Source organism: Rattus norvegicus, chromosome 4 (genome assembly GCF_021556685.1).
Source record: "Rattus norvegicus strain SHRSP/BbbUtx chromosome 4, alternate assembly SHRSP_T2T, whole genome shotgun sequence".
NCBI classification, from domain to species: Eukaryota; Metazoa; Chordata; class Mammalia; order Rodentia; family Muridae; genus Rattus; species Rattus norvegicus.
The window spans coordinates 166393123-166420631 of record NC_141537.1 but is presented as its reverse complement, the minus strand read 5'-3'; the positions used below and the strand labels follow the sequence as shown (position 1 = coordinate 166420631).

Sequence of the window (27509 nt, the reverse complement as noted above, 5' to 3'; positions counted from 1 at the left end):
GTTGAAACAACAAAACTGGAGTATCAGTCACTTCCTTCTGCAGTTACTATATCTTCCAACATTAATTGTGTTGCTTAACAGTTTACAGTCTTCTACAAATTCAGAGTTCAATTGTAAGCACATAAAAGAAGGGGCTGCTCTTTGGCTTTTGTTTATGGGCCTTCTCCATCATCTCTTCAAAGAAACAAACACCAACTCTGTGTTCAGTTTCAGTTAACCACCCTCCTCCTTCTTTAAGTCCACTGATAGGATCCTCCTCCCCTGCTAATACTATGTTCAGAGTAACAACCAAACAGCTCTGGACTTTTTTGCTCAGCATCTTTGCATGATGTTAGGGGAGGCAAACAATATGTAAAAAGAACAGCCAAATGTGTCCTGTGCATGTGCTTTTTAGCCTCTGTGTTCAGAATGACACGCTCTCAGCAGAGATAAGGATGAAAGAAAGTCCAGCATATATTTCTGCGGGCAATGTGACACAAACCTCCCAGATTTGGGGGTAGAATGTGGGTTTTCTAAAGCAGCAATGGCTTAGGGATGTAGATGTGTCAGATTCTCACTTTTGCTCATGGACCCTCCCTCTAATGTCCTTCCAAACACCTGGAAATGATCAGATAGAAAATCTAGCCTGGTTTGTGTCTTAGAGAAGCTTCTGGAGGCTAAAATCTTCAAAAGATTTCCTTGAAATCTATGAGCTTCTGTCTATATTCCTGATTACAGTTAGTTCAAAGCCTTTGAAGTAGGTCACACACGCTGGATGACTTCCTGAATGCAGAGGCTTGCAGATTCAGTGTTTTGGTCAAATTTGTATGCTAAAAAAATAATTGAGTATTGCTCTGGAAATAATAATGTTTTGTATTGAATGAAACTTGCAATCTACTTTCCAGGTTATGATTAAAACCTTTATTTGTAGCTGGGTGTGGTAATCACATTTTTAGTCCCAGCATTTGCGAAAAAAGACTCAGCTACTCTATGATCTTGAGGCCAACCAGGTCTGTATAGTTTGTTCCAGGTCAGCCAGGGCTAAATAGTGAATTCCTGTCTCTCACAAACAGTAAAACAAACCTGCTTGTGTATCTTATTAAAACTTCATATCAATCTTGTAGAGAAATGACTTTTTTAAATTTTGAAGAATTTGTGAATGATGGGACTTACATGAAGTCACAAGAGCCTGAGATGGTATGATACTCATGTCTCCACAGCTCCTATATTCAAGTTTTGTAGAAAGCTAAAACCCAAGTTCTTCTAAGTTATCATTTTATTCATATTCTGTGCATGCATTGATGATGTACTTGGAGCAAAGGTCCAGTGTTAGTTATACAGACTCCTTAAGTAAGTTAGCTGATTCTTCAGAGACTTTATGTGGAAAATTGAAATAGCACAAGTATCTACCTTCATAGGGAAACTATGGCTACTTTCTTCAACACTCCTCCATCCCGACTTCCCATGCCCTCCAAAAGTTAGAGATAGAGAGAGAGAGACAGAGATACAGAGAGACAGCACACAGATGCACACACACACACACACACATACATAAAGGGGAGAGAGAGAGAGAGAGAGAGAGAGAGAGAGGGAGAGAGGGAGAGAGAGAGAGAGAGAGAGAGAGAGAGAGAGAGAGAGAGAGAGAGAGAGAGAGAGTATGTATGAAGGCTACAAATAGAGGGATCTCCCAGGGCAGAGAGGTAGGTACAAAATAGACTTCCTGCATGTGTTATGGAAGCATCTACACTGTACCCTTTGAACTTTTCTCACAATGTTGAGATGATTTAATGTCTGTCAAATGTTTTATGGGACTTCAGGTGAACAATAATGGCAGATTTTAGTGGTAACCCAGGTTTATTTGGGTTAAAGAACCAAAAATTGTACCTTTGTAATATCTCAGAATGTAATCCCTGGGCACACAAAGTCTGATGTCTTCCCCATATTTGACCCATGGAATCCTTCACAGAAGAAAGGAACTAACTCCTCAAAATTGTCCTCTGACCACCATGTACACCACAAGACATGTATACTCAAACTCATTCACTCTTTCTTTCTCTCTCTTTGTCTCTCTAACACACATACACATATACATAAGCATGAAACAATAACGATCAATATAAAAGTTGTGTTTACTTTAAGTATAAATGATGAAAAATGTATGGAGACAGAATCTGGTCATTTAAGATAAAAGCATCAGAGGTAATTGGTAAGGACAGGTATGGATTAAAAAGTAGGAGAAAACCTTGGAGGGGGATTGAAGAAAAACTAAGGAAATCTCTGAGCTGCCTAGAAGTTACTAATGGAGGGGAAAGGAGTCCTTTCAGTTTCTCTTCTAGTCTTGAGCCATCCCCCATTGTGCAATGCTTGGGTAACCACAGTCACTTAATTTAAAGAACAATTGAAATTGTTTTCAGCAAAAACAAGCCAGTAGATGGAAAAAAAAAACTACAATCAAATGAGAGTACAGTTAAGTAGGAGACAAACATATTTACCATGGCAAAAGACTACTGAAGTCAAATAGCCTGTTACCTCATCTCTTTATTTTATTATTATTATGGTTGATTTTATTACTAACATTGTCATTTGTATTATTATTATTATTATTATTATTATTATTATTGCATTGTCCAAGGTCAAGCATATGCATATTCCCAACTATGAACTGTACCCTCAATCCCAGTGAAGTGTCTAAAGTCTTCAGCAGAAGCAGCATTACTAGTAATGTGCATAGCAAGAGCTATAAATGAAGGGCTACTGATGCAAAAACTATCTTTATCTTTGGAAGAAATAAGCAATAGTATATTCTGGAACCATTTTGAGTGACCATGGCTCCTTGTTACAATGTGGCATCATTTCATTAAGGTGTGCAGTTTTAAAGATCCTAGAAAGTCATAAATGAAGGCAATTTCATCATACATTGGTGGCTACATCAGAGAGTTGGTTGCAGCAAAATGGAAGAAGCTATTCTATAGGTCATCACTAGGCATTGTTAGACTTCAGGTTGGTGGAAGTTAATGGTTTGCTATGTTCAAAGATATCATGAAGTTTTTATCTATTAGTCACAGGATGTTATTTCTGACATATGTTACTTTAGAAGACTAGAGCTAGCCTGTGACAAAAAAAAGTCCCTAGATCCACAGCATCACAACGTCCCCACTTCTCTGTAGTTTAAATCAGTCTGAGCTGAAACAGTTTCTTTCCAGGAATTCTCATCAGAAACCTAAGGGCAAAACCCAGAAGAAAAACCACCTCATCTCATCTCTATAAAATCAATTGTGAAAATTTTCATGCCAACTGGTAGACTGTAAGTTTAGTAGCTGTCATGTGATAATCTATGTCAGAGTTTCTTAAATACATATATATATATATATATATATATATATCCTTGAATCTTATGAGTACATGCACATAATATCTTTCTTAGTATGTTCTAAAGTATATCCCATGTGGTTTTTAAACCAATAATCAAAAACGGCTATTAAACAACTAGAGTGCTCAGAAATAAGTTAAGTAATTTATACTGCATATAAATGCTTAATAAGTACATATGGCATTGAAATCTAGAGATAAATATTTATAAAATGAAGAAATACTTATTGCTTATCAGAAAAATATCTATCAGAAAACAAGTGCATATTGGTATAGACGTATACAGCTGTAATTCTAAGACAGAAAAGAGTGAGACCAAAGGACTGTGAATATGAGGTCAGTCTATGCTACATAGCAAGATACGAGTATCTCAAACAAGAATAAGAGCAAACATCAAACAAGTCAAAAGCAAAACAATGGAATAAAACAATATCCAGGCCTGAGTCTGTAGCTCAGAGGAAGAGTATTTACTGAGCATTGTCTTTGATTCGATTTCCCAGCACCATAAAAAGATCAACAGTAAAACCACTCCATATATAATGACATCAACATTCACAGAAAATATTATCTATCCTTTAAAAAGATAGGAAAGTGTAATGGAGGCCCTTGGTCTTGTGGAGCCCTGATGCCTCAACATAGAAGAATGCTAGCCTGGTGAGGTAGGAGTGGGTGGTTGGGAGGGTAGGAGAGTTTCCTCATAGAAGCAGGAGGGAAAGGGGTTGGATTAGGTTTGGGTAGGAGAAACAGTGAAGGAGGATAACACTTGACAAGTAAATAAATAAAATAATCAATAAAATATAAGTTAACAAAAAAGATATGAGTATAAAAAAAGACATTACCAGTGGAAATATGAGTGCTTTAAAGGCTTTCCTCGTACATACTTAGCTATAATTCACATAATTCAAAATCAAGGAATAACTTTAAAAATTGTAGAATAAAGGAAATTTCCAACAGTCTGTTAAAAAACTAGGATGAGTTTCAGTCTGTGGGTTGCTGCCTATATGTAGGTGAGGGCAGGTATGAGATAAAGCAAAAGCCTGTGATTGGGCAGTAAAAAAGGAAGGCAGACTGAGAATTTTAGAAAAGGTTCAAAGAGTTGGAGAGACTCAGAAAGGGAAGAAGATGAAGGAAGATAAAATACATCCAGATTCCGTATGGTTTTAAATAGCCACAAGTAGCTATGAATATCTAATAAGGGATGCATATTTGCAAGAGAGTTTGTCTTATCTAGGTGGGCAGTTAACATCAATATCAATTGGGACGTTTTTTGGAATGAGAATTTACTGATATAAATGTAATTGATTAATTACAAACCTGTAGACTTTTGATTTTATAGGGTTTTAGTGATTTGTGACTGCTAACCACAGAGGGCAGGTGGCTGGAAATGTGAGCAGAATCCACACAAGAGGGCAGCAAGAAGGGCTGTCACTACATGGGGATAGCAATGGAAGTGGCGGGACCAGTGAGGCCAGAGAATAGCAGGCATTTGTATGGATTGGTGCATTTTTTAGTATTTTCCACAACGTCAGTCCATCTTTTTCCTTGTGGTTTTGCTAAGGACACTGGCTTTACTCTCTCTGCAGGAGTTTACATCTTCTCAATCTTCAAATATCAATTATGAACATTTGTTTTGCAGCATCTGGAACAATATGTTGCTTCTTTCCTTTGCTTTCATAGTCAGCTTTCATTAAGCAATTTCCTCTTTTTGGTTTGGTCAAGAGGAGGGGCAGAAAATCATGAGGTTGAGTACCACTCAGAAGAAATTTAGTTTTGTCATTTTTCTCTGAGCCTCCTAGGGTATACAGGCATGTAAAGGTCAACTCTTCTACCAATTGGGTGACCAATTTCCTGCAGGGGAATCGCATTGGGATAGAGACACAGGTAATAATCGCTGCTTTTCTTCTTTTTCTATCAAATGATCACGTATATTTTAGAGGATTTCAGATGGTGTGACATGAGAGCCAGATAGATGGGGAAACCCTGTTGGTTGTATTAGATCAGATTAACTCTGGCAGCATGTGAAAATATTATTCTGTACTAGTATTTTCTTTCAGCATATGCTGTGACTTGTGTTGTGTGCTAAGAAACTAAGGTTGAAGGATGTATGGAGATCATAACTCTTTAAATGGATCAAGTGTTTATATATTATCCATTTGAATGATGTCAAATTATCAATCAGGTTATATGGGTGAGTCTGTAAATGGACTTGCTGCACAAACCTGACCGAATACTTGAATTTGATCCGTGGAACTCACATGAATTTAGAGAGCAAAATTTGTAAAATTGTCTTCCAGACACATTAACCTTCGCTTGAGCAATAATAACAAACAACAATTTTGAAAAATTACTCTGTAGTTGGATGCTTTTTATGTCAAGAAATAAGGCAAAAAATGAATCACTTCAGAAATCTTCATAACATAAAAAAAAGTAGATAAGAATGCTATCAACGTGCAGCTTGCCCATATCATCTGCTGGTACACATCTCAGTTATTAATGTGAGGGTAATGTCACTTACAAATATTTTACATTTACAAATGCATTGATATCTATTGTCAGATTGTATCCTTCATGGATGTTAGCTCATGTATACTGCATAGTGAAAAAATTTATTTTCATATGTCCTCTTCTTGAAACACCATGTTTGAGTATATTATATGTAACATGATTATGTACATGGAAGGGTTTGAGATTAAAACTTCATATTGTATCGACTTTGCCTCTCTCTATTGCTCCCATGTCCCATTCACAAATATTCTCTTTCTACCTTCCTGGTTCTGCAGTTACTAAAGGTTTAAACGCATTTCTGAAAAATGTGAACCAGTAGCCTCAGATAAGAGAGAATATTCAGTATTTGTCTTTCTGGGTCTGGTTTACCCAGCTCAGTAGAATTTTTTCTTGTTGAATCCATTTACCAGGTCCAAGAATAGAGAGGAATGGGTAGGCTGTGTCTTGGTGGAGAGGTTGGACATCTCAAAGGTTTGGGACATCAACCACAAAGATATTTCTCTGTCTTGGATCTCCTGCCGTATTAACCTTCAAATATTCTTTTGAAGATTGTTTCTGGAAATCTCTGAGAGTCATGAATAAATAAAAAAGACTGAAATGACATTTTTGTACTCATGTGTTTATCAAACTGTAAATAATTTTAAAACAACACATTTTTTATTGTTAAAGCTTTGACGTTTTCTATTCAAATAGATTGTCTAAATGTATTTCTATGTTTTCAGTGATACAAATATAAAACCTAACATGTTTATGTGTTGAACATTTTGAACAAAAGGGTTATGCCACTAATATAATGACTTATTAGTAAATATGTAATTTTTATATATTTCTCAACAATAATTGCTGGGAACCTTAGAAATATAAATGACTATAACATAAATGTACAATGAGTTCTCATCTGCAATGTTACTAGGGATCAGTTCATGTCCGGGTGTTTGGGTATTAAGGGATTTATTCAGACCCCACCCTTTCCCAACTGTCTTTATCATCAGGTCTAGGTACCTTCCTATAGGTGGACATTTAAACTTTGAAAAAAAAAACAATTCTCAAGGCTCTAGTATACTTCATATATTCCAGAAGATGACTGAGCAAGAGGTTACTTACACAACTGTGAGATTTCATAAGTCGTCAGTGTTCCACAACAAAGTGAGGTCTAAGGAGACTCTAAGTGCTAAAGAAAATGGCCACAGAGGTAAGTGTTTTAAGTATCTAAAATTTCATGTTTTGTGCATTTTAAAATTTTAAAAACATCCTTCTAGCTTCTATAGAAAACAATAATTGTCCATTTCATCTGGACATTGTTATGCAGAAGAATCTTGAAAAAAAAACAGTTTTAGTAGGGGAGTAATCAAGTACAATATTGGTCAAAACTAAATTTAAAAATACAGCAAACACATTTTAAATAAAAAGGAAAAGAATTATAACCCTACTTCTATTCTTTAGTTTTTAGGTAGTTGCAAAATAAATCAGAGGGGGAGAGTAGAACAGTAGAAATCCATAAAAATTACTTGAGAAACAAGAAATGAGAAACTATTAGTTTATTATTATTATTATTATTTTGTCTAGTAAAGGAAAATTCTGGAACTTTAAAATGAAGACAAACGAGTCTGTGAAAACAGATGATCTAGAGAAACAAATCTTATGGAAATGAAGCTTATGCATTAGAAACAATACTTTCATTCTCGGGAAAGTGTTTTATAATATCCCCAACATCTAATGCAATAGGCAACAACAGTTGTCCATAAGAACAAGCAGTCTCATACTAGAAATAAAGTTTCAGATGAAGGGAGAGTTGATGAGAGGAATAGTGGGTGCGGGAATGTGTAAAACACAGTGTAAATTTCTGAAAACCTCAAAGAATAATTTGGTATATTAATGAAAAAGCAGAAATATTACTTTTTATTTTCTTTTAATTTTATTTGCTCTATACACACTGTCACAGCTGTGCTCCAAATTGATATCTGTTTCTTCTTTGACCTAGTTAGTCAGAGGCATGAGTTTCAGATTCCAAATTCCTCAAATACACCTAAATACTCAGTATTATATAGAGAAATATCAAAATTACAGCATCAAGAGAGAGTGGACTTATCAACTTTCGAAGATTGTGATTTATAGAGATCATGTCGAGAATATCTGTGGTTCCCTACCAGTTCTCAAGAACATCGATCCCTTTTTTAACCTATCCAATCTCAGTTATCTTTCTTTGTGGACTGCATACTCTAGTTTCTTTTCTTGTACTTGGAATGTATCTATGCCTCCAGTCCTTTGTGTAGAGTGTCTTTATCTTCTTTTTGTCCTGGGTAAGGGCACATGTCTAATAACCAGCTCCTTCTACGCTAAGTCAGGAGGATTCACAATACAAGGCCAAGCCTACAGTACGTTCAAATTGAGAAACTTCAGTCATGTAGAATTTCTACAGTGAGTGTATTTTAAGTAGAAATTTACAATTTTGAGAGCACATATTCAGTCTGTTTGTATCATTGACTTGAGCATAACTTTCCCTTGTTTCTATGCTATACAAAATTGGAGTTAGTATTGAGACATACTTTTTTAATGATGTTCATTTCCTTGCTTTGTTTTGTTGATTTAAGAGAGTTCAGTCCCCTGGAAGCTCATTGTGATAGCTCTTGCAATCCTCTGTTCAGTTCTGATGGTAACTGTTGCAGCATTGGTGACAAACAGTGAGTAATTAAGATATATCTTATTTGACCTTCTGCCTAAAGAAGAGCTTTAGACATGAACCCTGCAGTTGTACACTCTGTCCATTGTCCTGCCTATAATCATGGAATGGGCAACAATCTCTGGACTTTAATAAATTTTCCTGATACTCTACAGTACTCTGTTCACTTTCATACCTAATCAGTTAGTTCTGGGGTGCTTAGCAGCTGTCCTGCTTTTTCTCACACTTGGCCATGCTCCTTCTGAGGACTTGTTGGTAGTCTACCTTTCTGAGCTAAGATGATTGTTAACTTTATGCAAACATTTTGTGAGAAACAGCTGTGCAAATAATTGATGATCTTCTTTTCTTTTTTCTTCAATGTATATTGAGGTCATAGTTAAATAAAAATACTTCATCTGTACTGAAACATTAAAAGTTAAACTTTACTAGATTCCTTAATATTACAGATTATCACTTCTAGGCTATGCTAAAACATAGCTATGGATGTGGATAGTTTACACACTTTATGTTTCAATAATAATCATCCCCTTCCTTAACTTTTTTGAATTCAAATTTCCATGATGTGTTAAGTATTTACTGAATATTTTACTTAGGTTTTTATTTGTCTAATTATGCTGTAAAGTATTAAGTAATTGGAAATTACCTCCACCATAATTTCCTTCAGCTGTATTATTTATTTTACAGTCAGTTTAACTATAGAGAAAAATTATGTATCCATTTCAACAGTGAGTTAATAGAAGTGTTGATTTATAAATGTTACGTACCAATGAAAATAATGATGTGTTGACTGTCAACATGAAGTTTTTTCTTGAATCTTAAATTTTAATATATATATATACTTTATGGACATTTATGCTGTTAAACCTGTGACCACTCTAGTTTTTCAGTATAGTAATGAAAAACATGAACTGCAGAAAACTCAAAACTGTCACCATAACTGCAGCACCATTGAAAATGACATCAAATTAAAGGAAGAAATGCTGAGAAATATTTCTGTAGAGAGTGTTCACTACAATGCTTTTCTAGACTTAATCAACAGAGAACAAAAAAGATGGTACAAGAAAACTAAGACTGTTTTAGCTTCCCCTCAGCACACAGGTATGTAGCAGGGGAGGACCAAGAATGCAGAATTGCATTATCATCTATTGTTTTTTTTATAGAAGGTTTGAAGGCCAAATTTCAGCTTAAGATTCTCGTGATCTCTGGGTTAATCATTTGAGGGTTCCTTATTTACATAAGTTCTTGGAAACACAGAAAACCCTGTCTGGGTTAGGAGAACATTATAGTTTCTATATTTGGTACACTTCTAGCTCCCTGAGGATGGAATCACAAATCGGTAATCCTGATAATTTTTGTTGTCCTGGGGAAAGTCTGAGAGTCCCACTTTGTTGCTGATATATCACAGAAGTTCTTTTTTTTCCCTTTTCCAGTTTCACAAAAATAAGTCCTCTGTCCCATTCCCCTCCCCATCTACTCCTGCTTCCTTTACCCCGACATTCCCCTACATTGGTGATCCAGCCTTGGCACAACAAAGGGCATCTCCTCCCATTGGTGCTTAACAAGACTATCCTGTGGTATACATGCAACTGCATCCATGGGTCAGTCCACATATAGTCTTTGGGTGGTGGTTTAGTCCCTTAGAACTCTGGTTGGTTGGCACTGTTGTTCTTATGGGGTTGCAAGCCCCTTAAATTCCTTCAATACTTTCTCTAATTCCTCCAATGGAGAACCTGTTCTCAGTTCAGTGGGTTGCTGCTATCATTTGGTTCCTCATTTGACACGCTCATAGAAGTTTTTAATAGAGTACATTTATGAAGTATTCATTCTAAAATAGACTTAAAGATTTACATGGGTGCAGTTATAAAAATAATAGTGTGTTTGTGCGTGTGTGTGTGTATGTGTGCATGTGTGTGCATGTGTGTGTGTGTGTGTGTGTGTGTGTGTGTTTCTTCTGAGTTGTCTTTAGAAAGTTGGCCTGTTTATAATAAAGGGATCCTCCCTGCAGTGGACAGGGGCACTTACCCATGGTTTGCAGACATTGCACCAGGGTCATAGACACATGAATGAAACTGGAAGTGTCACAAGAAAACTTTCTTAACCTTCATTGCTTCTGTTAATTCTTAACTGATACCGTTTATTAATCATCATTAAATATTTTTTCAAGATTTATAGTTTATGAAGAGTTCTTGTTTTTTATCTCATCATGCTGAGAGAGTAGGATGTGATGATTCTCATTATGTAAAGGCTAAGTATATCTAAAACTGCTATATTATAAAAATTGAGAGAGGAAAAAAAGAGCTCTAGATCATCTTTGAAGTATTTCACACCCATGAATAATAACGGCCTCAAATTGGTAGTATTCTTCCTGTGTCTGTCTTTGGAGTACTCAGGTTATAGGCTTAAGCATCATGCCCAGCTCTTTCATTTTTTTAAAAGGATAAGGAGGATTCTTTTGTATATACAGGCTACATTTTTTCTATTCACTCATCCATGATTGACACATAAAATGTCTCTTTATCTCTAATGTTTTTACAATGTTATAAATGATGAGTTGCAGGGTTCTCTGGGCATTATGAAATCCCTATTTCTGAGAACTGTGACATTTTATTTTTTTTACACAGCCTTCATAAATACATTGTTCTGATAACACAATCCAAGTAAATAATGTTTAACTATTTTCATTCTTTCTGTAGGCAGGTGTGATGAAATGCACTGGTTCTGCTATGGTATAAAATGTTATTATTTCACCATGGATATAAGAATATGGCGTGAATGTAAACAGATCTGTCAGAACTACAGCTTATCCTTTCTGAAGATAGATGATAAGGATGAACTGGTACTGTAGATATTTACTTGCCCTTATTCTCTTATACTCTATTTCTTCCCCTGAATAATGAGATACTGAATCTTGAATTTTTAAAAAGTATATGGTTTTCCTGTAATTTAAATAAAACTGTGGGACTCAAGTATGTTAAGAGGAGACTTGTTACTACAAAGACACTAGTGTCTTTCAATCTCCTCCTTTTCTTAGGAGTTTACAAGAGAGTGCCTCAAAAAACATGCCTTCCCCTCATGAATTTTAACCCTTTGGTATAGCATATCCTCTTGCTGAATTTCATTTTTCTCCTTGGCGTTCCAAATAAGCCACTGATGTTTATTGTTTTCTCTTTAGAACCTGGAAATACATATGCCTGAGATGAGTAATTAGATGACAACAGGGAAAGTAGTTGAACTCTGGGTCTTTTTTCAAAATGAGATGCTATGAAAAATAGGGAAATAATTGGTTGACTAGTTAGCCCCATGGTGATTTTCTTTACTGTGTAGTATTCTTACATTTCATAAAATAGAGATCCATGTTTGGAAATCATTATTTGAAAGAAAACATATTTTCCAAGATTCTGACATTTTTTTAAAATAATTGCTAATGAAATCCTTTCCCGTATGAAGAATATATTTTTCTAGAGAAATTATTGAAGCATCATCTTGAATCCTTTGTTATTAATAACACAGTATATTTATACAGGAATTTAATACATATTTAAATGACATCATAAAAGAATTTTTAATGACAGACAATAGTGCAATGTTTCCATTTGACAAAGTTACATAACCAATATTTAAGTTATAATTATTATTATTAATATTATTATTATTATTATTATTATTATTTGTTGTTGTTGTTGTTGTTGCTTTACTTTACTTATCCATATTACATCTTGTGTACTGCCTCTCTCCTGTGCATCACCTACCACAGTCCATCCTGCATCCCCATCCCCTTCTCCTCTGAGAGGGAGATGGATTCCTAGTTTTTACTCCATCCTGTCACATCAGGTCTCCCAGAAGCTAGGCGCATTCTTTTCCACAAAGTCCAGATAAGGAAGCCCAGGTAGAAGAACATTGCCTATATATATGTAACTGCTTTTGGGATATCTCCCATTCCAGTTTTTTGGTACCCATATGATGACCAAAGTGCTCCTATGCAGGAAAATCTAGTTCCAGCTCTGTGTATGCTCTTTCTTTGTTGGACCCCTGGGTCCAGTTTAGTTACTTCTGTTGGTCTTCCTGTCAAGATTCTATCTCTTTTGGGGCCTACATTATTCCATAATATTTCTGAAATTCCATCCACTGTTTGGCTATGGGCGACTGCGTGTGTAGGTGTCAGCTACTGGGTGGAGTCCCCAAATTCTTGTCTGCAAGCATAATCAAGTGCCACTAATAGGGTTAGGGGTTGTTGTTTTTACAATGGGGTGGGTCTCAAGTTGAGCCAATTATAAATTGGCTATTCCCATCTGGGAAGTTTTTGCTCCATCCCCAATCTCTGCATGTCTTGTAGACAAAATCAGTTTTGGGATAAAAATTTTGTGGGCAGGTTGGATAGGCCACATATCCCCAATACTGTGAGTCACAGTTAAGGAAACCCTTATTGATTCTTTTTTTAAAAATAATTATTCATTTATTATATATAAGTGCCCTGTAGCTGTCTTCAGATACACCAGAATAGGGCATCAGATCTCTTTACAGATGGTTGTGAGCCACCATGTGGTTGCTGAGAATTGAACTCAGGACCTCTGGAAGAGTAGTCGGGTGCTCTTAACCACTGAGCCATCTCTCCTGCCCACACTTATTGATTCTTGTGCAACTTCCATATCCAAATTCTCCAGAATATTCTAGAAATGCCTCTACCCTTCCCATCAGTAGTAGATGGCCACTAATTCTCATTGTAATCATGTTATCCCTACTACATGTTACGAAACCAAATCCTGAGATTTCCATCCCCCTTCTTTCTTTTTCCCCATTTTTATTAACTTGTGTATTTCTTGTTTACATTTCGATTGTTATTTCCTTTCCAGGTTTATGGGCCAACATCCCCCTAGACCCCCCTCCCCTTCTATATGGGTGATCCACTCCCCATCCTCCCCGTATTACCACCATCCCCCCAACAATCACGTTCACTGGGGGTTCAGTCATAGCAGGACCAAGGGCTTCCCCTTCCACTGGTGCTCTTAGTAGGCTATTCATTGCTACCTATGAGGTTGGAGCCCAGGGCCAGTACATGTACAGTCTTTGGGTAGTGACTTAGCCCTGGAAACTCTGGTTGCTTGGCATTGTTGTTCATATGGGGTCTCGAGCACCTTCAAGCTCTTCCACTTCTTTCTCTGATTCCTTCAACAGGGGTTCCGTTCTCAGTTCAGTGGTTTGCTGCTGGCATTCACCATTTTATTTGCTGTATTCTGGCTGTGTCTCTCAGGAGAGATTACATCCAGTTCCTGTCAGCCTGCACTTCTTTCCTTCCTCCCTCTTTTCTAGTTTGATGGCTGTATATGTATGGGTCACATGTGGGCCAGGCTCTTAATGGGTGTTCCTTCAGCCTCTGTTCTAAATTTTGCCTCTCTATTTCCTTCCCAAGGATATTCTTGTTCCCCTTTTAAAGAAGGAGTGGATCATTCGCATTTTGGTCATCCTTCTTGAGTTTCATGTGTTCTATGCATCTTGGATAATTTGAGCATTTGGTCTAATATCCAATAATCGATGAGTGCATACCATGTGTGTTTCTCTGTGATTGGTTTACCTTACTCAGGATCATATATTCTAGCTCCATCCACTTGCCTATGAATTTCATAAAGTCATTTTTGATAGCTGAGTAGTATTCCGTTGTGTAGATGTACCATATTTTCTGTATCCATTCTTCTGTTGAAGGGCATCTGGGTTTTTTCCAGGTTATGGCTATTATAAATAACGCTGCTATGAACATAGTGGAGAATGTGTCTTTGTTATATATTGGGTCATCTTTTCAGTATATGCCAAGAGATTTATAGCTGTGTCCTCAGGTATTTCAATGTCCAATTTTCTAAGGAACATCAAAACTGACTTCCAGAATGGTTGTACTAGTCTGCAATTCCACCAACAATAGAGGAGTGTGCCTCTTTCTACACATCTTCGCCAGCATCTGCTGTCACCAGAGTTTTTGATTTTAGTCATTCCAATTAGTGTGAGGTAGAATCTCAGGGTTGATGTGATTTGCATTTCCCTTATGAGTAAAGATGTTGAACATTTCTTTAGGTGCTTCTCAGCCATTCGACATTCCTCAGCTGTGAATTTTCTGTTTAGCTCTGAACCACTTTTGGTAATAGGGTTATTTGTCTCCCTGTGATCTAAATTCGTGAGTTCTTTATATATTTTGGATACAAGCCCTCTATCAGTTGTAGAACCGGTAAAGCAATTTCCCCAATCTATTGGTTGCCATTTTGTCCTAACAACAGTGTCCTTTGCCTTACAGAAGCCTTGTAGTTTAATGAGATCCCATTTTTCAATTCCTGATTTTAAAATATAAGCCATTGGTGTTTTGTTCAGGAGATTTTCTCTAGTGCCTATGTGTTCGAGATTCTTCCCCACTTTTTCTTCTATTAGTTTGAGTATATCTGGTTTGATGTGGAGGGTGATAAGAATGGATTGATCTGCATTCTTCTACATGCTGACTTCCAGTTCAACCAGCACCATTTGTTGAAAGTGCTATCTTTTGTAAATTGGGTGGTTTTGGCTCATTTGTCAAAAATCAAGTGACCATAGGTTTGTGGGTTCATTTCTGGGTATTCAATTCTATTCCACTTGTCTATCTGTCTGTCTCTGTACAAATACCATGTGGTTTTAATTACTATTGCTCTGTAATACTGCTTGATTTCAGTGATAGTGATTCCCCCAGAAATCCTTGTATTGTTGAAGATAGTTTTAGCTATCCTGGGTTTTTTGTTATTACAGATGAATTTACAAATTGTCCTGTCTAACTCTATGAAGAATTGGGTTGGAATTTTGATGGAGATTGCATTGAATCCATAGATCGCTTTTGGTAAAATGGTCATTTTTACTATATTAATTCTGCCAATCCATGAGCATGGGAGATCTTTCCATCTTCTGAGATCTTTAATTTCTTTCTTCAAAAGCTTGAAGTTCTTATCATACAGATCTTTTACTTGCTTGGTTAAAGTCACCTCGAGGTATCTTATATTATTTGGGACTATTATGAAGGGTGTTTTTTCCCTGAATTCTTTCTTGGCTTTTTTCCTTTTTTTGTAGAGGAAGGCTACTGATTTAGCTGAAGGTGTTTATCAGGTTTGGCACTTCTCTGGTTGAACTTTTGGGATCCCTTAAGTATACAATCGTATCATCTGCAAACAGTGTATTTTGACTTCTTCCTTTTCAAACTGTGTCCCCTTGGTTTATTTTGCTGTCGGATTGCTCTGGATAGGATTTCAAGAACTCTATTGAATAAGTAGGGAGAGATTGGCAGCCTTGCTTAGTCCCTAATTTTAGTCGGATTACTCTCCAAGTTTCTTTTCATTTAGTTTAATATTAGCTACTGGTTTGCAGTATATAGCTTTTACTATGTTTAGGTACGAGACTTGAATTCCTGTTCGTTCCAGGACTTTTATCATGAAATAGTGTTGGATTTTGTCAAATGCTTTCTCAGCAACTATTGAAATGATCATGTGATTTTTACCTTTCAGTATGTTTATATAGTGGATTATGGTGATGGTAATCCATATAAAAACCATCAGTGCATCCCTGGAATGAAGCCTAATTGATCACGATGGATGATTGTTTTCATGTGATATTGGATTATGTTAGCAAGTATTTTATTGAATATCTTTGTGTCAATATTACTAAGGGAAATTGGTCTGAAGTTCTCTTTGTGTGTTTGGTCTTTGTGTGGTTTAGGTATAAGAGTAATTGTGGCTTCATTGAAGGAATTCAGTAGAGCTTCATCTGCTTCAATTTTCTGGAATACGCTGGATAGTATTGGTCTGAGGACTTCTATGAAGGTCTGATAGAATTAGACACAGAACCCTGGGCTCTTTTTGATTGGTAGACTTTTAATGACTGCTTCTATTTCTTTAGGAGTCATGGGGTGGTTTACATGATTTATTTGTTCCTGATTTTACTTGGGTAAATTTTACCTGTCTAGGAAATTGTCCATTTCCTGAAGATTTTCAAGTTTTGTTGAATATAGGATTTGGAGTAGGTTCTGATGATTTTTTTAATTTGCTCTGGGTCTGTTGTTATGTCTCCCATTTTATTTCTGATTCGGTTAATTTGGACACACTCTCTGTGTCCTCTGTTTAGTCTGGCTAAGGGTTTATCTTCCTTGTTGATTTTCTCAAAGAACCAGTTTTTGGTTCTGTTGATACTTTGTACAGTCCTTTTTGTTTCTACTTGGTTGATTTCAGCTTTGAGTTTGATTATTTCCTGCCTTCTACTCCTCCTGGGTGTGTTTGCTTCTTTTTGTTCCAGAGATTTTGGGTATGATGTCAAGCTGATGATGTATGCTCTGTCCTGTTTCTTTCTGCAGGCACTCAGAGCTATGACTTTTGCTCTTGCCACTACTTTCTTTGTGTCCCATTAATTTCGGTATGTTGTACTTTCATTTTCATTTAATTCTAAGACGTCTTTAATTTCTTTATTTGTTTCTTCCTTGACTAGGTTAACATTGAGTAGAGCATTGTTCAACTTCCATGTAATTTTGCGCATTCTTTCCTTATTGTTATTGAAGACCAGCTTTAGCACAAAGTGGTCTGATAGGACACACAGGATTATTTCTACCTTCTGTATCTGTTGAGGCCTGTTTTATGGCTGATTATATGGTCAATTTTGGAGAAAGTACCATGAGATGGTGAAAAGGTGTTTCCTTTTCCTTTAGGATAGAATGTTCTATAAATATCTGTTAAACCCACTCCCCTTCGTATACGCTTTTCCCACCCAGTTCCAATTCTCCATTTCTTTTCCATGTCCATCCATTTCACCTTCCAAGTGGGACTGAAGCATCCTTGCTTGTTCTGCTCTTTCTTTCCATCCTACTAAGGCCTGTGTAGTATAGCACGGACACCTTGTATTATATGGCTAATAACTACGTAGAAGTGAATTCATACCATGCCTGTCCTTTTGGGGGCTGGGTAAAATTAGTCAGGATTATATTCCAAAGTTCCATCCATTTTCCTAAAAAAAGTCATGATGTCTTTGATTTCATAGCTAGTTTGTATTCCATTACACAGATGTACCATATTATTTATACATTCTTCAGTACATCTAAGCACTCTCCACCACCTGGCTCTTATGAATACGTTCCTATGAACATAGTTGAGCAACTGTCTTTTTGGAATGGTGCACTATATTTTGGGTATATGTCCAAGAGTGGTATATCTGGGTCTTAGGATAGAACTATTGCCAGTTTTCTGAGAAACCACTAAATTGATTTCCAAAGTGGTTGTACAAATATGCACCCCCACCAGCAATGAAGGAGTTTTCACCATGTTACACATCTTTGCCAACATGTGCTATTACTTGAATTTTTTGATATTAGCCATTCTGCTTGGAGTAAGATGGGATCTTAGTGTTGTTTTGATTTGTGCTTCCCCAATGGATAAGGGATTTTAACATTTATATAAGTGCTTCTTGGCTATTTGAGTTTCATTTTTTGCGAATTCTCTGTGTACCTCAGACATAGAAAATAAAATAGAAAAAATTAATACATCAGTCAAATAAAATGTGAAATCTAAAAAATTCCTTACACAACACATCTGTGAAATCTGTAATACCATGAAGAGTCCTAAGCTCAGAATAACAGAGACAAAAATCAAAGAGTCCCACTTTCAAGTCAGAATATTTCAGAAAAGTTAAAAATAAAACTTTTCCAAACTAAAGAAACAGTCACCTATATAAAGAGAAGCCTAAAAACATAGAAGATGCTTTTAGAACAGAAAGTAGACTGAGACTGAAAAGAAAACACTCTCATAGCATATTGATCAAAACAAAAATACTACAGAGAAATAAAGAATATTAAATGCTCCAAGAGAAAATAGGCACATAACAGTCGAAGGCAGAATAATTAGAATTACACATGAGTTCAGATATGATATGTGGAAATCTCTAAAACATCACAGATGCCAACCTAGAAAACAATACCCAGTAAAATTATGAAGCATCATAGATGGAGAAAACAAGATATTTCAAGACAAACCCAAGAAAATACTAAAAGAAAAATTCTAATCCTAGAGGGTATCTACATTCAAGAAAACACAGGAAATAATTAAACCCATACCAGCAAAATCAAGGAAAGCACACAGAATACACAAACACATACAGACACTCACACACACACACACACACACACACACACACACACACACACACACATACACACACACACACACCAAACACACACACAAAAACACACACACAAAAAACACACACACATACAATAACTCCATCAACATAACTACAGTTAAACCTACCCATATTTTAAAAATAAAATAAGTTCCTTAATTAAATATTATGCCACTCCAATGTCACATGTAAGAAACCCTAAATGACGCCAAGTAACTCTCCTTCAACAGTTCTGTCACTTCTGCATCTGAAGTATGAAAAGTTGCTTTGTGTAGCATGGAGCTTCATGCACATTGTTTCACACAGCACTTTTTATCTTTATGAAATTTCTTTGAAGACAGGCTATTTCTTTCCATACGAACACTTCCAATATCCTTCTCTACCATTCAGGAATGGAATTTGAATAATGTTATAGGTCATCAGAAATTCTTCAAAGATCTATGTTTTTTTTTTGAAGGGGAGGGTTATAGAAGGTGAAGCATGCAACTTCTAAATGGACATCAGAAAAAACCTCACAGGTCGTACCCTATTTCAGAGTAAAGTCAATGATTTCCCTCTAAGGTGAAAAACAAGATAGACTACTCATTCTGGTCATTTATATTCAGTGTTGTACTAGTAGTTTAGCTATAACAAGTAGGCAAGAAAAAGATATAATTATAACTATATTGGAAAATAATAGTTAATGTATTTCTATTTACAGTTGACATTTCTTAGATCAAAAATTTAATGGAAGCTTCATTAAATTATTAAGTTAACACATAAGTTTAGTTTAGCATTTAGAAAATATCAATCTAATGAACATGTTATGATGTATATGGACAATCAGGCAATGAAATTAGGAAATTATTAAGAAAAAATGTCTATAATATCCTCAAGAACCAGAAAACATCAATAAATTTAACAAAAGACATGCACGATTTATACAAAAATTTATAAATGTAGATAATTGGAAGAAAATTCCTATGCCTACATTGTAAGTTTTTATGTAAGAAATAGGTGATACACATTAAATTAAAAGAGTATTAATATAATCCATAGGTATATTTTTTTGCACAAATTGACAAAAATTGAACAACTTATGTCATGTGTTAGGTCCTTGGATCTTCTGTGTTCTGTTTTTGAACGGTTAGGGAAAAGAGTAGAATTTTGAGCATGGCAATTTTATTATAGTGGCCTAAAGCTAACTCACTGTATTTTCAGTCACATTCCTTTGGCCAGAATACAGTCATTCAGCCTCATCCAGCTAGCTTCAAGGTAGAAAAAGAAAGCAAGTTTGCTGAACAGGTAGCCAGTCTCTGTTACCCAAGGTAATGAATATTAAGGAGTAGAATTGGAGACAACAAGCACAGATTACGGGAGCATGTAATTTGTGGTCACTCTGAGAGATGACTTAGTTCTTTTCTTCCATTGTTAATGGTAAAGCATTACCAGATTGAATGCACTGAAAAAAGCACATGCCTGCTGGTGAATGAACTGAGTCTCCATCAGTAATCCCTGGGGGATAGAAATAAAGATGAGGGTAGAGTGTAACACATTAACTTCTTCCTTGTAGAAATGAAGGCCTCCTGCCCATATTGACATTCACCGGGTTTGGGACATACATGTGGGGAATGAACTGCTATTTTTCCACTGTTCTTTTTCCTTTTGGTTACCTTTATTGACTTATTTTTTATCGTCCATTTGTCATTATACACTCAGGGTTCCCCTCCCAAAGTTTCTCACACCATTACTCCTCCCTCTGTCTCCAAAAAGAGTCTGCCACCACTCTCCTGCCAGGCCAGCCCTTGGGTCTCAAGTCTTTTGGAGATTTGCTGCATCTTCCCCAAATGAGGACAGACCAGTGAGTCCTCTGATATATATTTGTCTCGGGCTTTTTACAAGGTCTTGTATGCTGTGAGGTTGGTAGATTCGTATCTGGGAGATCTAAGGGGTTCTGATTAATTGAGACTCCTGGTCAACTATGGGGTTTCTCTCCTCTTCAGCTTCTTCCAGATATTCCCTAATTCAATGACAGGGTTCCTAGACTTCAATTAAATTATTCGTGTAAGTGTCTCTGCCGGGTGATGGTTCAGGTCTCTTTGAGGACAGCCATGCTAGACAATTGTCTGTATGCATACTATAGCATCAGAATAATGTTAGGTCTTGGAGACTCTCCAAGAGATGGATCAAAGTTTCGTCCTGTCACTGCACTGCCTTTCTCTCAGTCTCTTCTCCATTTTTGTTTCTAAAGTTCATTTGCAGAGGAATAATTCTGAGTCAGAGTTTTTTAATGTAGGATGGCAACCCCACCCCTCTATTGATGTTTTCCTCTATTTCTAACGGACGTGGACTATATGACTTCCCTTTCCACACTACTGGGCATTTCATCTAAGGTCAATCCCTCTGAGGCCTCAGAGTCTCCAGCCTCTCATGTTTATAGCACTTCCTAGAGGGATCCCCCACATTCCAACCCCAGAGATTGCACACATTCATTCATTATGCTACCCATAAAGGTTTCTTGCCCATTCCCCCATACCTGCCATATTCTGTATTGTCTCCCCTTATGTAGTCTGACCAAGGTCACTTCCTACTTCTGCCTGCAGAGAATACGTTCTTACCCCTCCCAAGAGGAATTGAATCAGCTTTACTTGGGCCTCTCTATTTTCAAACTTCTTGAGGACTGTGGATTGTATCTTGGTTATTCTGTACTATTTTTTATCAAATATGCACTTATTGTTGAATACATACCATGTGATTTTTGTTTTTAATGGGCCTTAGGCAGGAAGATTGTGAGTTCAAGTGCAGGCTTGTATTCATAGTGAGACTTGGTCTATGAATCACACTCACAAATCATGTCATCAGCAAAGTATCACAGGATAGCTGAAGTTTCTATTTTGAATAACATATTGAAATGACATAGTTTTGATATGAATGCACTACTAGTACGATGTCCATTTAGAAAATGAATATGATGGGACTAAGCAGTGGAAGGCGGGACAGCAGAGGATGACAAAGGATTGCTGGGAAATTTTGCTTGCTCTTCTCTCATCAAACAGAGAGGAATTTCATCCTGAGGTGTGTTGTTTCCTTTACAGAAGTTCCTTCAGGACCACATTATTCGTGACAATTACTGGATTGGATCATCATATAATAACAAAAAAAAAGAATGGTCATGGATTGACAACAGCCCATTTAATCTGTGAGTTTCTGAACCGTTCATACTCTAACAGTGTTATGGCAATTGGGAGATTGCAAACGCTGCTCTCTCATTTCACATAACTTTCCTCATTTTGTATGGAGTTCATGGGGAAAGGCAAGTTGCATAAGGAAGTGTCTGAGTCAGTGTTTGACAGGTAAGTTTTGTGTTCAAGGTACCTACCAAAAGATGGTTAATACATCTCAGGATTGTGTCTTCCAAGATGCCCAAGGCAATAGCATGTCAATAACTTGAGATGCTGTGAAATGACTGAATGATCATGAGAGATACATTGAATGTGAGTCTCTCACACATTTATTTAACATTTTTACTATTGTTTGCTTATATAATTTTTGTTACTTTTAAATAAAAGAACATGTTCATGTAGGCTCACATATGGATGCCTACCTCGCATTTGAAGGTGTTGTGTTGAACAAATTTCACATTTTTTAATGTATAAACTGGTAGAAAACAATTTTTCTGTTTAATTTATTAATTTTACATATATTTTCTTCAGTATTTTATATACAACAAATAATATATCAACATATCAACCTCTGTTCAAACTAAAAGCTCTGACTTATGTCTCACTACCTCATGTCTTCATTATTAACTGTCCATAGGTGCATGATTGTAGCTCAACTACTAAAGAAAGGAAAGCCATCTGGGCTTCACGCTCAATAAAGAATTGATTCTCCTTCTCCAGAAACTGTTATCTAAGAATAGTGATTTAGTAAGAAGAAATAATCTTTGCAGAAATTTTATCTTGTCCAGAAGGCTGCATTTAAGAGAGCTTTTTCACTTCTCTGGTTCTTATTTTCTTTCTATGTTCCTTTCCCTGCTATTCCCTGATTCTTGCTTGTTGTGTGGAGGTGAAGTAGTTGATGTAGATGTCTCTTTAAGGGGTGAGAGCACATAAGAACTTCTCCTAAGAACTTTTACGAATTCTGCCTCTGAGCATGCATTATGGGACAGACAGTCAGGTAATACAATTGAAAACCCATCACTGAACACACATATATGGTCACTTGATCTTTAACACAGGACGTAAAACCATTCATCATTTGTATCAAAAGGTGCTGGTTCAATGGGAGGTTAGCATGTAGAAGAATGCAAATCCATCCATTCTTACCTCATTGTACAAAGATCAAGTAGAAGTGGATCAAGAACTCCCACATGAAACCAGACACAGTAAATCTAAAAGAATAGTAAATGGAGAAGAGCTTCCAACACATGAGCCCAGGGTAAATTTTACTTAACAGAATACAAATGTCTCTCAAAGATCAACAATCAACAAATAGGACATCATAAAACTGAGAAGCTTCTGTAAAGCAAAGGACACAGAAAAGAGTACAAAATAGCCACCAACAGATTGGGAAAAATCTTTAGCAATCCTACAGCTGATACAGGCAAACATACTATATATACAAAGAACTCAGGGAAATAGACATCACAGAATGGAAAGACCTAAAAAATGTTCAAAATCCTTAGCCATCAGGAAAATAAAAATCAAAGCAACCCTGGGATTCCACTTACACCACTCAGAATGATTAAGATCAAGAACTCAAGTTACAGCATTTCCTGGTGAAGATGTAGAGAAAGAGTAACACGTCTCCATGTTGTTGGGATTGCATGCTTGTACAATCACTATGGAAACCATTCTGGTGGTTCCTCAGAAAATTGGACATAGAACTGAGGACAAAGCCAATACAAATCCTGTACATATACCCAAAAGATTCTCCAATATATAACAAGGACACATGCTCTACTATGTTCATAGCAGCCTTACTTTTAATAGTCAAAAGCTGGGAAGGACCCAGATGTCTCCTAACAGAGAAATTGACACAAAATGTGGTATATCTACACAAAGGATTACTAATCAGCTTTAGCCTGTGGTGTTCTGATAGGATGCATGAGATCATTTATATTTTCTGTATCTGTTGAGGCCTGTTTTATGACCAATTACATGATCAATTTTGGACAAAGTACCATGCAGTGGTGAGAAGAAGGTATATCCTTTTGTTTTAGGATAGAATGTTCTAAAAATATCTGTTAAATCCATTTGGTTCATGATTTCTCTTAATCTGTCTATGTCTCTGTTTAATTTCTGTTTCCATGATCTGTCCATTGATGAGAGTAGGGTGCTGAAATCTTCTACCATTTTTGTGGGAAGTGCAATGTGTGTCATGAGCTTTAGTAAGGTTTCTTTTATGTGTACAAGTGCCCTTATATTTGGAGCATAAATATTTCGGATTGAGAGTTCATCTTGGTGGATTTTTCCTTTGATGAATATGGAGCGACCTTCCTTATCTTTTTTGAAGACTTTTCGTTGAAAATCGATTTTATTCGATATTAGAATGGCTACTCCAGCTTGCTTCTTCAGACCATTTGCTTGGAAAGTTGCTTTCCAGCCTTTCACTCTGAGGTAGTTTCTGTTTTTGTTTCTGAGGTGTGTTTCCTGTAGGCAGCAAAATGTTGGGTCCTCATTGCATATCCACTGCCTTAATCTGTGTCTTTTTATTGGGGAATTGAGTCCATTGATGTTGAGAGATATTAAGGAATAGTGATTGTTGCCTCCTGTTATATTCATGTTTTGAGGTGAGACTATGTGTCTTGTCTTCTATTTGTTTTGTTGCAAAACGATTAGTTTCTTGCTTTTTCTAGGGTGTAGCTTGCCACCTTGTGTTGGGCTTTACCATTTATTATCCTTTGTGGGGCTGGATTTGTAGAAAGTTGTTGTGTAAATTTGGTTTTGTCATGGAATGTCTTGGCTTCTCCATCTATGTTAATTGAGAGTTTTGCTGGATACAGTAACCTGGCTGGCATTTGTGTTCTCTTAGGGTCTGTATGGCATTGGTCCAGGATCTTCGGCCTTTCATAGTCTCTGCTGAGAAGTCTGGTGTAATTCTGATAGGTCTGCCTTTATATGTTACTTGACCTTTTCCCCTTACTGCTATTTATATTCTTTCTTTCTTTTGTGCATCTGGTGTTTTGACTATTATGTGACAGGAGGAGTTTATTTTCTCGTCCAATCTATTTGGAGTTCTGTAGGCTTCTTGTATGCTTTCAGGCATCTCCTTCTTTAGGTTAGGGAAGTTTTCTTCTATGATTTTTGTTGAAAATATTTACTAGTTGGGAGTATTCACTCTCTTCTATACCTATTATCCTTAGGTTTGATCTTCCATTGTGTCCTGGATGTTCGGTATGTTTTTGGCCAGTAACTTTTCCTGTTTTACATTATGTTTGACAGATGTGTCAATGATTTCTATGGAATTTTCTGCTCCTAGATTCTCTCTTCTATGTCTTACATTCTGTTGGTGATGCTTGTATCTATGGCTCCTTGTGTCTTCCTTTGGTTTTCTACATCCAGTTTTGTCTCCCTTTTTGCTTTCTTTATTTCTTCTATTTCCATTTTTAATTCCTTCACCTGTGTGATTGTGTTTTCCTGTAATTCTTTCATGGATTTTGCATTTCCTCTCTGTAGGCTTTTGCTTGTTAATTTGTGTTTTCCTGAAATTCTTTAAGGGAGTTCTTTATATCTTTCTTGAAGTTCTCCATCATCAAGGACAAATGTGATTTTAAATCTAGAACTTGCTCTTCTAGTGTGTTTAGATATTCAGTGATTGCTTTGGTGGGAGAATTGGGCTCAGATAATGCCATATAGTCTTGGTTTTCATTGCTCGGGTTCCTTCACTTGCCTCTTGCCATCATGTTGTCTCTGGTTTTACCTTGTTCTGATAATTCTGACAGTTGTTAGAACATCATATAAACCTGTGTGTCAGGAGTTCTGTAGACCTGCTTTCCTGATTTCTTTCCTCCAGTTATAGGAACAGAGTGTTCTGCTTTCAGTCCTGTAGTTGTTCCTGTCTACTGGTCTTCAGGTGTTCTTGTGGGCGTGTGTCCTGAGTCCACCAGACAGGTCACTTGCAGCAGAAAATTTGGTCTTACCTCTGGTCTTGGACCTGTAGCCACTTCTCAGAGCTGGGTTTCAGCTCTCCATGAGGGAAGAAAGCAGAAAGGCCTGCCCCACCTTCGCTCGGGAACCTGTGCTTAGGGGCCCAGATGGTGCTAGGCATTTTCCTCTAGAGTTAGAAATGTGGGCAGAGAATAGTTTCCTCTGGCTTCCCAGGCCTGTCTGCCCCTTTGAAGGTCTAGCTCTCCCTCCCAAGAGATTTGGGTGCAGGGAGCTATTTGACTGGGTACCTTCAGATCCAGGCTGTGTTTGGAACACAGCGTTGAGTGCCACTATCTTCCTGTTCCCAGAGGCACTATACAGTTTCTTATTGGGCAAGGGATGTGTGCAAGGGTGGGCACTACTGGAGGTCTCTCCTGCGCTGGAGTCTACGGAGTGCCCGCCTGTCTGGGTGGTGAGCTCTCTCTCCCATGGTGTTTGGGAGCAGGGAGCTGTGGGCCTGAATAAGCAAGGTTCGGGCCCCAGCTAGAAACCGCATATTTCTTCTTTTCAATCTGTCATCATGACACAAAATATCATGAAAAATAAACTCAATTTAAAATTATCCCTTATTATTTCTGCAATGCTGAAAAATAATCTTCCTTGCAGCCCAAAATTTGTGGTATGGAAAGGGTAATGCATTGAGTCATGATCAGAGACAGTTTCTATGTTAATTTTGACTGTTAATGTCTCTTTTGTGAGGATTTATGTGCATGTGCATGCACACATCATAACACCTGAGTAATTCATTGAGAGCTGAAAAGACTTAGGCCTCTTCTTTATTGTGCAGCATCTGAGGGATAAAAACCGATGGCCAGGTTTGGTGTCAACAGTCCCTATCAATTCAAGTCACTGGCCCAAGACCATCTTTTAGGGAAAATAAAAATATTTTAGTCATACACATGTAATTTATTCCTTATTCTCTCCATTTTTTCAATAAAATTTGTTGCAAAAATCATGCCATTCAACAATATCAACTTCAAATTTTAATAACTGACATTTTGTTTTTATTTTATAGTGATTTTGTGGCAAGGACTTTGCTACGAAAAACAGGATACTGTCTGTATTTCAGTATGTCAGGTCTACATGATGATGATTGTGGTAAAAGATATCTCTGTATCTGTGAAAAGGGAATGGACAAAATCCCTGCCCCATTGTGCAGTGTGAAGGAAACGTCACATTCTGCTGTGTGAATAGATAGATGAGCTGCAAAGGGAAGAGTCTTCTTAAATTTGGCATAAGAGCAGACACAGTATTCCCTCTTGGCACATGGAGCAGCTTGCATGTGGAGAATGGACTTCCTTTTTTCCAAGACCCAAACTTTTCCCTCACATTGTTTCCTGAATGACACACAGAACCACATGGGGAACTCAATACATAATGCACACATCATATCTTATTTACGATATTTCTATAGCCCTTGGCTTGATAGCACAGTTAATGACTAATCTGCCATTGTGGGTTTTCATGTATTGGTTAGTTACTATTTGGTATTTTTTTGATGTACAAAAAGTTAGCATTTTAAAATCCTTTTGAGACGAGGATCTGTGGAAAGGAGGACTGGAGGGGGTGATGACCGGACTGTTAATCAATAAAATAATTTTGAAAACTTTATGATTGCTGTAAAATATAATTTCAGACTTCATAACTAGATGCCATGACTAGTTCAAGACACTCAGAGAAGCTTCTGTAGT

The 27509-nt window shown here is 36.8% G+C and overlaps 1 protein-coding gene across 3 annotated transcripts; it reads left to right on the top strand.

Moving 5' to 3' along the window:
* The first annotated feature begins 4711 nt into the window (after positions 1-4711).
* Ly49i3 (Ly49 inhibitory receptor 3) lies at positions 4712-27430 on the top strand. 3 transcript variants are annotated; one of them, XM_087658498.1, is made up of 7 exons: positions 4712-5229; positions 6846-7045; positions 8445-8534; positions 9413-9631; positions 11227-11369; positions 21763-21866; positions 26834-27430. In XM_087658498.1, exons 2-7 carry the CDS (start codon positions 6934-6936, stop codon positions 27006-27008), a joined length of 843 nt encoding a protein of 280 aa, XP_087514624.1. In that variant the 5' UTR covers positions 4712-5229; positions 6846-6933; the 3' UTR covers positions 27009-27430. The 3 variants fall into 3 exon arrangements, with proteins under 3 accessions (XP_087514624.1, XP_087514623.1, NP_001009499.1); XM_087658497.1 differs by having other exon boundaries at positions 5072-5229; positions 6931-7045; positions 26834-27424; NM_001009499.2 differs by lacking the exon at positions 4712-5229.
* The last annotated feature ends 79 nt before the right edge of the window (positions 27431-27509 follow it).